Genomic DNA, 12,898 nt, shown 5'->3' with positions numbered 1-12,898 from the left:
TAGTTTGGGTCCTGTGTTTAAGTCCTTTGGCCAGGGGAGGGCGGGGCACTTTGATTGGCAGCCCCCACAAAGACCAAGGGATTGGAGTTGTCCAAAAAAGCATAGTGTGCCACTACCAGAAGCGGGCATGCAGGCTGGGCCAACACAAACAGTGGCCGTCCACTAAGCTGGTCAACATAGTAATGTGTCATTTGGAACTTGTTGAGGAAGTTGTGAAGAGGGTGGTTGTCACTTCACCATAAGGCTGTTCTGACATAATGCCAAAACAACAACCAGCCACCCCAAAGTCCTGGGCTCTTCTTGAGCTAACACTATTTAAAATGGATTTCCTACGGTAAGATAATTGGTTTTAAAGCCAGGTCACCTCCTTTCATCTTTACTGACTATTATATTCCTCAAGATTATTGAGAGAGTGCTTAAGGTTCAGATGGAAATTTAGTCAAGCTTATTCTTAGAGCTGAGCTAGGCATGGGTTAGGATGCAGACATCTGTTTCCTTGCTCTGCCAGCTGAGAGCCTAGAAGAACACAACTAGCTCCAGAATGTGGTTTCTTATACCATTCTCCGATGAAAGGAACAAGAGTCCTGGGAGAAATGGCTGATTCTAGGACGGGGGTGGCTGGGGCCGGAAATACACAAGATGAGCCTGGGGCATCTTGTACCAGAAACCGAGGAAGTGCTCCAACCATGAGCCACAGTCATGGGGGTATGTCAAGAGATAAAAGAACCAACTGAAAGAACTTCCTCATTGATGCTTCTCTCTCTCTCTCTCCCTCTTCCTTCAAATTGGTCAAACTTGGGACAACTTAAATATTGGATTATAACCCAAAGTATAAAATAGATAGTCATGAGTCCATACTGATAAAAGTAAATGATTGAATAAACAGGGAAAAACACAAGTCTTCTGTACAAACAGTTCCAAATAATGTGTGTAGATACTGCTGCTCAGAGAGGGGAGGATAGCGCCCTATTCCTTCAGTGTGGGCTGCACCCAGTGAGCTCCTTCCAAACCGCACAGATGGGAGGGGGAGGAAGAATGATGTTACAGTGGAGACATGACCTCAGCGAGGTGACCAAGGTCCGCTTCAATGGCGGTTTAAGTCATGTTGATAGTATGTAACCTTTTTGTTGTTTTTTTTTTCCAGGAAGTTTGATATTATTTTATTTTGTTTCCACCTCGTTGAGGATAATGTGTACTTTTGATAAAAGTTGATGAAAATGGCACTTTACCTCTGGATCTTCCCCTAAAAACCCACAGTCCCAGTCTAATCATGAGGAAAACATCGGACAAATCCCAATCGAAGCACATTTTGCCAAGTACCTCACCAGTACTCCTCAACACTGTCAAAAGTCATCAAAAACAAGGCAGGTCTGGGAAACTGTCACAGCCAAGAGGTGTCTAAGGAGCCATGACATCTAAACGTAACATGGTGTCTGGGTGAGATCCTGGAGCAAAAATAGAACTTTAAGGAAAAATTAAGGACGTATGAGTAAACTTCATTCATAATAATACGGCGGTATGGTCGGTTATTTGTAATAAATGTACCATCCTACTGTAGGATGGTGATGATCGCAGAAACTGGGTGTCTGGGAACTCTGTACTATCTTTGCAATTTTGCTATAAATCGAAAGCTTATAAAATTCAAGTTTATTGAAACTAGTAGAGCTGCTTACATTCTTGTACACATATGTCTCTAAGTGCAACCATAGGAAAACTTCTCAAAAGTGCAAAGATTGGATCCAAAAAGTATGTGTATTTTAAACTTTGCAATGCTGTAGATTTCATTCTATCAAGTTGTAACACAGCCAAGCTTTGCTTTGAAACGTAGAAGGAACATGGCTTTGGTTTTTCTCTGCTTACCACACTGGCTAAGCATTTTAAACATTTAAGCATGAGTTCTGAAATTTGTGTATGGTATAATGAGCAGGAATGCATTAGGATCCTTTTAGTTAAAAGCCTCTGCAGCACGAATCAGTGTATGGTTCTGATATATAGGTTTGTTGTAAATAAGACGTTTGGGGAGCAGTTTTAGGCTTACAGAAAAATTGAGCAGAAAGTACAGAGAATTACTCATAGTTCCTCCCTCCTCCTCCCCATGTTCCCTATTATCATCATTAGTGTGCTACATTTCTTAGAATTGATGAACCAATATTGATACATGATTATTAACTACGGAAGTACAATAGGGTTCATTCTTTTAAAAAAAACCAAAACATTATATTGATTTCAGAGAGGAAGGAAGAGGGAGAGAGAAATAGAAACATCAATGAGGAGAGAGAATCATTGAGTGGCTGCCTCCTGCACACCCCACACTGGGGACCAAGCCTGCAACCTGGGCATGTGCCTTGACTGGGAATTGAACTGTGGCCTCCTGGTTCCTAGGTCGATGCTCAACCACTGAACCAAGCTGGCTGGGAAGGGTTCATTCTTTACATTGTATTTTCTATGTTTTTGACAAATGTATAACCTGTACCTACTATTACATTATTATGCCCAAAAAAATTTCCTCTGCTCTGCCTGTTCATCCTCCCTTCTTACCCCTGACCTCCTGGCAACCACTGATCCTTTTACTAGCTCCATAGTTTTTCCTTTTCCAGAACGTCGTACAGTTGGAATTGACAGCATGTAGCCTTTTTAGGTTGGCTCCTTCACTTAGTCACATGCATTTAAGGTTCCTCCATGTCTTTTTTTTTTTTCTGGCTTGATAGCTCATTTATTTCTCTTTATCACTGGATAGTACCCCAGTGTGTGGAGGTACCAGAGTTTGTCTACCCACCTGTTGGTGAACATTGTGGCTGCTTTCAAGTTTTGACAATCATGAGTAGAGCTGCTGCAAACATTCATACGGTGGTAAGGGAAGTGTTGTGTGGTCCTATGACAAGGTCTTAGTCTTTGAAGCCTGGGCCCCTGGGCTGTGACTTTCACAAGGGCTTCTCAGCGCTGTTTTTTTCCTCCTTCGTGGAGACAGGAATGCTGGAGGGGGCTGGAGTGGGGTTATAACCTTCCCCCAAGTCCGGTAGGCTCTGGTAGAATAATTTCTCTTGAGAGCAAGCCTGTTAAGAAGAACAGAATGCTCTGAGCATATTTCATAATGGCTACTTCCCCATACCTGGCCGGGCGTTCACTGTGAAGCCCTGCTAGCAGTCTTGGAGGTAAAACTCACAGCAGTGTGGGGGCCCTCCTAAGACTGATCTGTTCCCTGAGGTTTTTGTTTTTTTTTTTTTAAAAAAATATATTTTATTGATTTCAGAGAGGAAGGGAGAGGGAGAGAGAGATAGAAAGAATGATGAGAATCATCAATCGGCTGCCTCCTGCACACCACACACTGGGGACCAAGCCTGCAACCTGGGCATGTGCCCTGACTAGGAATCGAACTGTGACCTCCTGGTTCATAGGTTGACACTCACCAGGCTCACCTGAGGCTTTTAAATCTCAGACTTGTTAGAGCTGAGCTCCTAGCTGATTGTCATGTCCGGGTTTCCTGTGTTGGCGAGTGAGCAGCGTCTGCACCCTGGCTTCTGCTCTAATTAAAGTTGTGATCCTCTCCATCTGCTCGATTTTCTCTCCAGTTTTTGGAGTGGCGATTTGCCCTGTGACCTCAGTTCTCGGATAGATCTAAGAAGAGTTGTTGATTTTTGGGTTGTTCAGCATTTTTGTTGTTGTGAGGAAGGGAGCATCAATTTATGTTTGTTACATACCAGACCAGAAAATAGACTTACATATGTATTTTAAGGTTATTCAGTTTCTTTCCTTTCTGTTGGTTACTTTTTAAAAATTTATCTTTTTTGTTGAAAGCTTTACAGATGTTCCCCCCCGCCATTACTTTTTCCCCATTGACCCCCTCCTTCCCACTCCCACCCCCTCCTCAGGCCTTCACCGAACCATTGTCTGAGTTTATAGGTTATGCATATCCTAATATATAAAATCCCAGGGTCTGTAACATCCAAAATGACTGAAGGCTTGACCAACTGGAAGTTAGTCCTAGGTTGCTGTGGTGACCCAGCACTGACTGCTGCCGCTGCGGGCGCCCCGACCCAGCACTGACTGCCGAGGGGGCTATGGATCAGGCCCCAAGAGAGGCCTGGAGAGAGAAGCAGGATCTGATCCATAGCCTTTGTGGCAGCTGTTGATCAGCACTTGCCTCTCTCTTTCACTCCGGGCCTGGCCAGCAGCCCTGCCTCTCTGATCAGGCCCGTTGATAGGCCTGGAGATGCTGACTGGCATAGAAACCGACCAATCAGAACCAAATCTGGGTGAAGTGTGAGGAGCCAATGGCTGCCTAGGAGGCGGAGCTTTTGACACTGACTGGCATAGAAACTGACCAATCAGAACCTAATCTGGGTGAACTGCGAAGGCAAAACCTAAGGTTGGGGCTGAGAATGGGTTTTAAGGGCAACAGCTGTTTGGTGTAAGGTGTAAAAAAGCGGTTCAATTTTTTAATGACTGGTTTGGCAGTATAGTGCATATGGCTGGCTATCAGTCCAGATATAGGGATTATGTATTTTTGTCTGCCAAGAGCATCTACTCCTGATGAAAAAGACTCCCCCCTCCCATTTAAGCAATCCTATCCTATATAATCTATCTATACCACTAAGAGGGTAATATGCTAATTAAAATGGGTCGACTGGCCATCTTCCGGACATCCAACTTCCTTCTGGACAAAGCCATGGTGGTGGGGGCCAAGGCAGAGGCCCTAAGAGGCCATTAGGGGCAATCAGGTTGGCAGGGGAGGGCAGTTGGGGGCGAGATCAGGCCAGCAGGGGGGCATTTGGGGGTGAGATCAGGCCAGCAGGGGAGGGCAGTTAGGGGCAATCAGGCAGGCAGGCAAGCAGAGAGGTTAGGGGCGATCAGGCAGGCAGGCAGAGCCAGTTAGGGGGGATTAGGCAGGCAGGCAGGTGAGCGATTAGGAGCCAGCAGTTCCAGATTGTGAGAGGGATGTCTGACCGCCTGTGGGATCAGGCCTAAACTGGCGGTCGGACATCCCCCAAGGGGTCCCCCATTGGAGAGGGTGCAGGCTGGGCTGAGGGAACTCCCTCCACGCCCCCCGTGCACGAATTTCGTGCACCGGGCCACTAGTATGCCTATAAGATCTTTGGTTAATATCTTCTGTTGATTAATTTGAAATATCATTAATTCATTAACACTGAACTGTGTGTCCTCCCAAGTAGTGAGTAAATTTCAGGCTTGGCATAATTTCTTTTCAGATGTGAAATCTGTCACCTTTGTTTTTTTAATCAGTTTTTCCAGCAGTGGTTTCCCTGATGTTTCTAATGCTGTAATTAACAAGTGAGGTAGAAATGACTTCTCTATCTACTCTGGCTTTAAGAGCAGGACCCATTGGGACGTGTGCAGAAGGGAGTACTGTCCTAATGGCACATTATCTGTCATGACTCATGTCCTCACTCCCCATTAGTAAGAAGTGTATCAAGGCTCCATGAGCCTGAAAGATGCAGACTCAGTGGCTGAGAATCTACATGAGACGAGCTCATGAGGCAGTGTTTCCTGGTTATGTTTGATGGCCACTTAAAGCTTCATTTTCTTTAAGTGTCCTGTTGTAACATCTGATGTAAGAGAGCCTTTGAATATGGGAGGAGAGTGTGTGTTCCTGTGAAGACTTAAATCCATTCTTCCTTAACGGAGCACACATGTATCAGGTGCCTCCTGCATGCCAGGCATTGTGCCAGATGTGGGCATCCGGGTGCATGAAGACAGGCCTCACCCTCGAGGATTCTCTTTGGCCTAGCGCTTTAGCACATTGTTCAGAGTAACGCTCAGTAATGTTTTTCACACGAATGACCGGGAATCCGTAGACTGGTTCTGCCTCCATCGTTTCTTACTGTGGGATTTGACTTCTCAATCTTTAAAATGGCGATGTTAATCTTTGGCTTAATTGCTCTACGTCCGTGGTTGGCAAACTGCGGCTCGAGAGCCACATGTGGCTCTTTGGCCCCTTGAGTGTGGCTCTTCCACAAAATACCATGGCCTGGGTGAGTCTATTTGGAAGAAGTGGCGTTAGAAGAAGTTTAAGTTTAAAAAATTTGGCTCTCAAAAGAAATTTCAACCATTGTACTGTTGATATTTGGCTCTGTTGACTAATGAGTTTGCTGACCACTGGTCTACGTCATACATTGATATGAACCAGCCACTCATCAATATAGCCATCGACTCTGTGCTTGGTCTTCTGCCGGGTGTAAGCAGTGCATCCAGTGGGAGAAAGACAAGAAAATGGACCTCTGCTCAGATAATTCATAACATCGTATGTCGATGCTCTATCCCAGTGGTCAGCAAACTGCGGCTCGCGAGACGTGGTTTGCCGCTCTGTTGACTAATGAGTTTGCCGAACACTGACCTAGACTCTCGATTCCAATAATTACAGGCTGTTGTTGTTCCTTGTGATTAAGCCCCTATCCCAGTGGTCAGCAAACTCATTAGTCAACAGAGCGGCAAACAGTGGCTCGTGAGCCGCAGTTTGCCGACCACTGCTCTATCCAGTAGAGACATATGAACAGTGTACATTGGTAATATATTAGAAATATAGAACTATAAGTGCTGATTTTTGCCTGAGGTGTATGGGGAAGGTTTCTTAGAAGAAATGACAGGTTGAATTGCATTGAAGATGAGGAGGTAGGGAAGATGGGGAGGGGAAGACCTTGCAGGCAGAGGGAAAAATATTTTAAAGGCATCTGGCTACTGAAGGTCTGAGAGGGTTCAGGGAAGCTTTGGGACTTTGGGTGTCATGGACTGAGTTGTGATCTTTGACTGAATAGTGTGGGGGTGGGGAGGGAGAGTAGGGTCCTAACATCTTGGGGGCCTTTAAATAAGAGAGCAGAGTGGCCAGGGGGCCTTGTTACTATGCTATCTACCCCGTAACGAATGAACTTGGGATAGAGGGAGGCTAGAGGCTCGATAAGAAGTGTTTGCTCTTATTAAGGGTCGGAATCAGGGCAGAGGTACTGGCTGTAGAGGAAGGGTAGATTGGAGAGTCATTTTAAGAGATCTGAGCAGTTTGATCCGTTGGAGGTGGGACAGAGTGGGGCTTCGGGGTGATCCCGAGGTGCTCACTGGATGACTCGGTGGGTGATGGCATCAGGGGAAGGAGATCCTATGCAGGAAGTAGGAGGTTTCCGTGAATGGGAATCCAATGTGCTGAGTTTGAGGACAGAGATGTCTGGAACAGTATTGTCCAGTAGAACTGTCTTCTTCTGTGATAAGGATGTTCTCTGTCCACTTGCACTGTGGTAGCCACTAGCCACTGTAGCTGTTGCGCACTTGAAGTGTGGCTGATGCTACTGAAGGACTGAAATGTTTAATGTTATTTAATTTTGAATAAATTAGATGTGCGTAGCCAGCCACACTTGGTATGGCATATTTGACAGTGCAGGTCTAGAAAGTAGTGGTTGGAAAGACTGACCTGGAGCCAATGCTAGCAATGGGATGATTAACCTACCTGGGACGGAGCGCTCCCAGGCACACGGGGCGCTTCAGGCTGAACTGGGAAGGTCTCAGGAGAACTGATGGTTTACACCCTCGCCAGAGGCGTTATCTTCTGTAGTTTTCAACTTCAATTGTGATGTTTCTGAAACACTAAGTACACTCTGCTGCTTCCTGGGCTGGCTGGATCATGATTTGCAGCTTGGAGAGAAAACTCCCATTCTTGGAATTTAGGGAGTTAGAAAGTAGAAAACCAGTATGATCCTTGAAACAATTGTTCTGCTTGATACTCTCCTCGTTTTCTCCACATCCTCCTTTTTTCCATTCTGTGTACTCTTAGGTGGTGATTCCTCTCCTTGGCTGCATGTTACAATCACCTGGGGTGCTCACTTCTAAAAAGAAAAAAAAAATAGATGTCAAGATCTAGTTAAACTAGAAGCTTGGGTTGGGGGTGGGTGGAGAGGGGGCCAGACATCTGTATGACTGAAAAGCTTTCTGGGTGATGCTGATTGAAACGTGCAGCTCTTGGGCGTGCTTCTACTTCTTTGCCCAGCTACGGTTGACCTTTAGCCCCCGTTCTCCTCTTACTTGGTGGGGGATAGTAGTCCTTTGGGTTGCAGACTTTCAACCCAGGTGGGACAAAAGTACGCCCCAGACCGAGGGCATTAGAGACCAGCCTACTCTGTTGTCATGCACACAAGATTTGATGTGCTTCGCTGTGTCAGTAATAATAATAATACCCATGGCTGACGTGTATGGAACACTTCATATGCCCAAGCACTCTTCTATCATACTTGTTAAGTCACTCACTCTTAGTAACAACACTGTGAGACGTGTATAGTTATTATTCCTATTTTCCAGATGAGGAGACTCAGATTAACCCATTTGCCTAAGGTCCCCGGGCCACCCTGTGCTTGGGCTGGGGTCAGGCTGCACGTTTTCATTACTGGGTGGTGGGACCTGAGGGTACAGTGGATTGAACTACCCCTGTGGACTGTGGACTGCGAGACGGTGTGTGCCCAAGCTGTGGGTATTTTTTCCCATGGCAGAGAGTTGATCACATCCATCTTTTCTTTGGCATCAGTTAGTTCAAGATTTGGAGGATCTCTCTCATCAAATCACTTGAGCTGTGCAACTGACTTAAACAACTGTGAGCCCGTTCTGGAACAATAAGAAGGCTTTTTCTGTGACCCTTCACGCTTGCCAAAAAAGAAGTAACTGAATAATAATGTAGGTCACTTCCTGTTTGGCCAGTATTGCTGAGGATGGTTACATATGTATTCACTATGGTGTGTGTGTGTGTGTGTGTGTGTGTGTGTGTGTGTGTGTGTGTGTGTGTAAGTGTTATTTAGAACAATGAGCTTGGTTTTCGAACTTCAAAGAAATAAAAAATATTAGTAACTTTTCTTTCCTCTTATGCCTTGTCCCACTCCCCTCTACCAAGTGGTTGAATTCTTCTCACACCTTTCTTCTCCTTTCCCTATACCTGACTTTAGTATTATTTTTAACTCACACGTAATCACAATAAAGCATGTTTTCTGTGATTTCCATTAAGATACAATAGGTGAAGGGTTCTTAATGAACCCTTTTCATAAAGACCCAGTCATTGGGAGTCTATAATGTTTCATCTGAATTCTATTGGCAATATAATGGAAGAATAGTATCGGTATTTTTCAAAAGCCTTCAAAGCCATTATCTGATGTTTTAAATACAAAGACATTTTCTTAATATCACTATGAGATCATGGTTTTAGAAGCCTTTATTGTCTGTTTTGTACGTCTGTAAAGTAGGTCAATAAGAATAGAGTGGTAAATCAATTGTGATTTTTCAGCTTCATCTGCAGATACTTTTAAATGTCAAGTAAACTAATGCAAAGTCTCTCAGTAAAGTCTATATTTTTTCCAAGCAATATTACATATAGTAATAAGATCTGGAATTATGAGCATAGATTACCTAATGGCATAAGTGCATATGTTTAGCATCCCTTAGTTCTTTTGGCTTGTAAAAAAAAAAAAAGTGTGGGGGGAGGGGAGGGCTTTTAGTGATTTTTCAGAACCAAGAACATTTCAGTTCGTACTCCTGGGTTTGGGTTTGTGTGGTGGAGGCTGATGAGGAGCTGGTGTGGGAGAGCTGCATTCTGTGGTCAATCAAACCTTTTCTGTTGGAAATGGAGTTATTTTTAAAATGGCTATATCTTGACATGTATTCATTCAGCTGGTTTATGGGCTAGTTTTCCAGGATTCTTTTTGTCATGTGGCTTTAATTCTTACTTAGATGGTCATGGGTTGCTAATAAAACTTCTGGACCTTGGTGGTATGATCCCATACATGTCTATTCATTTGAATTGGATTGTCAGATGTTGGTCCTACCACCACGGTAGCTATTCTAAACCCTTTGAGTCTCGATTGGAGGAAATAAAACATGCACTTTACCCTGTGAGTTGTCTGTCTATGGGCTGCTCTCTGCTTCAGTGGTTAGAATCAGACACTTCTAGAATTAATGACCAGATAGATGTCTGGGATGTTCTTGAAGCCCTGGTTTCAGATTTTTTTATTTTTATCTTTAGTTGATTCATAGAAATAGAAAGTTCTGTTTGTCTCTCTCTCTCGCTCTTTTTTTTTTTTAAAAGAAAAACTTTGTATATAAGTCAGTTACATTTTTAGAAAGTGAAAGTATAAAATTCCAATCTGATGATCTCCTGGCGTGTGTTAGCAGTCAAGGTGCTGGGCTGGGAGTGGGCAGCAGTTCTGTGAGGCCCACCCGAGGCGCTGTGCTCCGTCATCAACCCCAGGGCCTTCTCTTTCTTCCCGTCACACGCGCTGAATGTAACATCCTCAACTGTGAATGTATCTAAAAATGGTGCTTTGGCCCGGCCGGTGTGGCTCAGTGGTAGAGCATGGACCCATGAACCAAGAGGTCACTGGTTCGCCTCCCAGTCAGGGCACATGCCTGAGTTGTAGGCTCAGTCCCCAGTAGATGGCGTGCAAGAGGCAGCAGGTCGATGTTTCTCATTCATGTTTCTTATCTTTCTCTCTCTCCCTTCCTCTATCTCTAAAAATCAATAAAAACATACTTTAAAAAATAAAAATGGTGCTTTGACTAAAAGATGAGTGTGGGGCATTCAGATTACTTTATTTTTCTGGCAATAGAGGGTTATAAGTTGAAAACTGCTGTTTTTCTCCTCCATATAGTTGGAGATATTCCTAAGTAATTCACACGTTTTTTCCAACCCAGTGAAATGAATCTGGCTGGTGTGTGGGGCCGGGGGCAGGAGGATCTTGCAGGGCCTGAAAGCGGTTGTTCTTAGCTGACTGCTCAGAGCAGGGACTGTGTTGCTCTGAGGATGCTAAAGCAGATGTGTGACAGGGCGTGGGACGTGGGAGCCGACTTTATTTTCTGGCGGCTGATTAAAAAACAAACCTGATTACAGCACCGCAAACTAGTGGTGCTGGAAGGAACGTCAGGGAACACCCACCTGCCAGGACCAAGTCTGGGTATCAGAGAGAAGTGACTTGTCATAGGCCACTTCATGGCTCACGGGTCTGTCTCCCTGATGACCTGGGGAGAACCGGAATTCGGTGGGCTTGGTGGGCTCTCCTCCGCTACGGTCTCTTTTCCTTCCTTAGAAGCAGAAGCCCTTCTGTGGCCTCTTCTGCACCCCACCTAGTAAATAGACAAGAGCGGGTAGCCGGGGGTCCCAGGGTTTCCTACAGTAAACTTTTGGCAGGTTATCTAACGTTGCTTTCCCTTTTTCTTTTTTCTTTTTTCTTTTAGCAATAGGCGAATATGAAGACCTCAGAGCAGAGAACCAGAAAACAAAGGAGAAGGTTTGTACTTTAGCCTTTCTCTCCTCTCTTCCATGTGTAAAAAGCCTAGATGGCATGGTGCATTGTTCTGCCACCAATTTCAGTTAAATGCGAATGAGAGTGGGTTGTTTTTTTTCTGTTTTTTCTTTTCTCCTGCATGTGTGGTTCAAGCTTATATCAACTCCAGGCTCCAGATGGTGAAGAATAGCAGGCATGCCACAGTGGGCGCTGCTCTGGGGGATTAACTACACAGCTAAATGCAGCCAGGCATGAGGCCAAGCAGCTCGAGCCCCCGAGAATTGTGCTTTTTCCCCCAACAGTCAGATTTGGGATTCTGGCGATGGAAGGGAAGGCCTGACACATGGTACGTTCGGGGTTTAGACATGCTAGATTCTGGAGGGAACTGCTTGGAATGAATCATGGGTGGTTAGCCCAAATGCCTCCATAAACTTTTCGTCTGCTTAACTTCCTCTAAGGATGTAAATAATATACCGGAAGTTGGAAAAGACCCAAGGTGAAGATGGGGAAGCCTGGTGATGGTTTTCAGGGACCCTGCGAAGTTTTATTTTGAAACTGTTAAATAATTGAACTCACATTTACAAACGTCTTGCCATTTTGACTGTGAACGTGTTTATTGAAAATTCGTGAGTGTGTGTGTGTGTGTGTGTGTGTGTGTGTGAGAGTGTGTGTGTGTGTGTGTGAGTGTGTGTGTGTGTGTGTGTGTGTGTGTGTGTGTGTTCCCTATAAATTTAGGGAGGGGACAAATGGAAGGGAAGGCTGATTTAAAAAAAAAAAGTAGAAAGACTGAATAGAAAATGGAAAGTAGGAGAGAACAGAACCGCCCGTTACTGTTTGTAGACATGAATGAAATTTACTTTTCCTTGGATGTCTCCTCCATGGATGTTCCCGGCTCCAAGAGGGGAAAAGCAAAACCAGGTGGAAGGGTTAATTCAGGAGAACTCTTTGACTTAACCTAGAAGCTGTGAGGAGGGGAAGCAAACAAGTGTCTTCGGAGGATGGAAAAGGAAGGACCTAGAAGAAAATGACTAGCGTAAGAGGAAGAATAAACTTCTTGTTGTCTCTTCTTCTTTAATTCTTGCTTCCTTGTAGCCCTAGCATTGCCCTAAAAATAGATGTTCTGTACACTCCTGTGTTGGTGGTGGTGATGGTTGTTGAACCGAGAGCCACTTTCTGCAGTGCGGGTTTAAGTGAACCAACTGTTATGCGAGTGGAATCACAGGTAAAATGCATTTGGTAAAAGAAATCTTATAAATGATCTTAGCCCATCAACTGTTTACACGTTTCTCTACCCAGAGAATGGCCCAATACTTTTGTCACATCCGTATGCATTATTGACCTGCTCCTGTTCTAATTCTTTAAAAATAACTATTAACAGAAATGGGAAGAAAGGAAGTGAAAGCAACGTGGAATGCTGTGTGCTTGGGTGGAACAAAATAGAGTGGTTTTAAGTTCGCCGCACTCTGTTTATCTTCTGTTAAAAGACTAGCAGGCTTATTACTGAAGATTTCCCCCCAAAAGGGGGGCTGTATTACAAAGGAGGGCAACATATAATAAAAGCCTTTTCTGCAGCATAGAATGAGTAAAAGCAGCTGTAGTTCCGGGCGTGGTAAACGAACACCATTTTCTCTGGCCACGCACTT

The 12,898-nt window shown here is 44.6% G+C and overlaps 1 protein-coding gene across 4 annotated transcripts in view; it reads left to right on the top strand.

The window, feature by feature from the left end:
- Positions 1-12,898, top strand: part of SHTN1 (shootin 1) — an 89,510-nt gene that overhangs the window by 4,246 nt on the left and 72,366 nt on the right. The window contains exons 2-4 of one of the 4 annotated variants that reach the window (XM_079793570.1): positions 11,206-11,258; positions 11,409-11,601; positions 12,348-12,477. In XM_079793570.1, coding sequence (XP_079649696.1) covers positions 11,495-11,601; positions 12,348-12,477 — 237 coding nt within the window. In that variant the 5' untranslated portion in view covers positions 11,206-11,258; positions 11,409-11,494. Of the gene's footprint in view, positions 1-11,205; positions 11,259-11,408; positions 11,602-12,347; positions 12,478-12,898 lie in introns of those variants that run through there. The other 3 variants (XM_079793571.1, XM_079793573.1, XM_079793572.1) reach the window with 3 other exon arrangements.

This window comes from Cnephaeus nilssonii, assembly GCF_951640355.1.
Source record: "Cnephaeus nilssonii genome assembly, chromosome: 16".
Taxonomy (NCBI): domain Eukaryota; kingdom Metazoa; phylum Chordata; class Mammalia; order Chiroptera; family Vespertilionidae; genus Cnephaeus; species Cnephaeus nilssonii.
The sequence above is the reverse complement of the archived record's forward strand: the minus strand, read 5'-3'. Positions and strand labels throughout refer to the sequence as shown.